Source organism: Myzus persicae, unplaced genomic scaffold (assembly GCF_001856785.1).
Source record: "Myzus persicae strain clone G006 unplaced genomic scaffold, MPER_G0061.0, whole genome shotgun sequence".
In the NCBI taxonomy this organism is placed as follows: domain Eukaryota; kingdom Metazoa; phylum Arthropoda; class Insecta; order Hemiptera; family Aphididae; genus Myzus; species Myzus persicae.
The window spans coordinates 26,070-28,381 of NW_019104438.1; the positions used below are offsets into that span (position 1 = coordinate 26,070).

General features: G+C 30.8%; 1 protein-coding gene across 1 annotated transcript in view; it reads right to left on the reverse strand.

Annotated features, from left to right (window-relative positions):
* Window positions 1-2,054, reverse strand: part of LOC111042164 — a 7,844-nt gene extending 5,790 nt beyond the window's left edge. Inside the window, exon 1 of the mRNA XM_022326685.1 lies at window positions 1,295-2,054. Within this exon, the coding sequence (XP_022182377.1) occupies window positions 1,295-1,847 (553 nt within the window). The 5' untranslated portion in view covers window positions 1,848-2,054. The remainder of the gene's footprint in view (window positions 1-1,294) is intronic.
* Between the last annotated feature and the right edge of the window lie 258 nt (window positions 2,055-2,312).

A 2,312-nucleotide genomic window follows, 5' to 3' on the forward strand; every position in this document is an offset into this window, starting at 1 on the left:
AATTTCAAATGAGAAGGAATTGGGCTACATTATTTGGATCTGGATGATTTTATACATAATGTTGCAACAGCAAAAGTACGATAAATCAATTTATAATATAAAATTTACTTTTATTATTATATTTGTATTCACTATAAAATTTTAAGTGGCTACTTAACTGTGTTTTTAACTTAAGCTAGTAGGGGTTTACTAATCCATAACTGAAATTATGTAGTTAACACGTTGGTGGACAGTACTGCTATAGCAGTAATTTCAAAAATTGATGTCGGGGGACACTTTCAAATATTACTGTTATAGCAGTAATACGAAAACCGTCGAAAAAGAGCATGTCAGTGCATTTTTTCTCCTTTTGACCCACGCACAAGATTATTATTATTATCAATATTAATCATTATTGTGAACGTAAAATTTGCTATGTTGTGTGTGGGTCAAAGAGAAAAAAACATTCACTGTTATTTTAATTTTAATCGTTAATTATAAACAAATAAAATATACAAACACAGAAGTTTGTTGGTTTTAATTTTTTTATTTATATAAAAAAATATTTAATGTAAAAAATCCTCGAGAAAATCTTATAGGCATTAAACGATTGATCCAGACCTACCTATTTAGTACTGAGAAAATGTATAAAAAGCTTGACATAATATAGAATAACACAAGTTGTTAAGTAAAGGGATCCAATTCATCAAAATTATGAACCTGTATTAAATATTGAATTTTGACATTCCTATAGTTCTGAGATTTACCCTAATACTCTGAAACTGTTAACTATTGTACTAAGTTAATTTGACAAGAATTTCTTTTATAATAAATACATAGACTTAATACTAATAGACATTAGACAGCACATGGTAGTTCCAGCATTGAATGTGGATAACATTGATTGTGTTATTCAACACTTCTAAGCAGTGTGTGTATCCACCAGATTTTAAAACAAAAACAACATAAATATGTAATTACTGTAATATATCCATCATGATTCATGAAAATATTAATATTTCATACAAGTGTCAAATAAATTTAAGGAATTATGAATATACTTGTATTAATTCTAACTAGAAACAAAGAATAAAAGTAGTAATTAGTATTAGAGTAATTTTGTGATAGTAACTGGTCTGGTTTCAGATTTCAAAGTATCCGTTATATCTAGGCAGGTACCTATTGCCGTATTATAATAAAACATAGCGACTTGCCGTTAACGCACCACCCATCCCTGACAGCAATATAATTTGCTTCTTTATTAGTATAAATTCTGTGAATAAAATATAAAAAAAATACTTAAGCTTAATGAAACATTTCAATTTACCTTCAAGAACTTTGGACCATTTCTGTTCATTATCGTTTTCTTTGATATTTTTTTTAGACTCGTTTCTTACGGTTGTTACAGGACTATCTTGTAAGCGTTCAACCCCGCTTACGTTGAGGCTGTCGGTTGATGCAATTGAAACATTACTTGACCTCGCACTGGCACCCATCAAGGAGTATAATTCTTTATGCCCCTCGAACATTGATTTCAACAATTTTGGCGTGGGAATAAATACTCTTTTGGGTCTTGTCGGAGTGTCAAATAATAATTCTTCGTGAGGAAATTTCTTTTTTTTTGAGCCTGGTGTCTTCCTTATTGATTTGTTTTTAACCACTTTGTCACTAACACACTCTTCGGGTATCAGCTCACCAAACAGGTCTCTGTGACCTTCCAACGATGTTTGGGAATCATTAGTCACGTCGATAGATAAATCTTCACACAAATCTACATCACGCTCTAATGATGTTTCATCCAAATAGTCAATTTGCAGTTTCCTTTTATTACGACGACTAACTCGTGGAGACGTAATTTGCCGCGACATAATCGTAATTGTACACGATTAGGTATTAACTAAATAATAATATTTATTAAATTAAGTCACAATAGGTATATTAACTCTTATTATTTTCAATAATATTCCAAAAATCAAAAATGTATAATATATGAACTGCCACTAAACACTGAAGTATAATAGGTAACTTACTAACTTACTGGTGTAGTGGTGTGTCGTGTGTGAACAACAAGCAACGAGGCGCGGCGACGCTAAGGTGCATTTGTCACTTATCATTTTCTGATAAGGAGGCAACCGCTAATTTTACACGATTGGATCATCGCAGGAAAAATTTTTTTGTGATTCATGATGTCAAAAATGTCCACCAGAGTGAATCACGTCTAGTCTTATCCCTATCATCTTATCAGTTATCGTTGATAAAAAAACGATTCATGATAATATAGTAATATACAGCAGTATAGTGATTATGTGATTTGAATTTTTGATTATTTATTA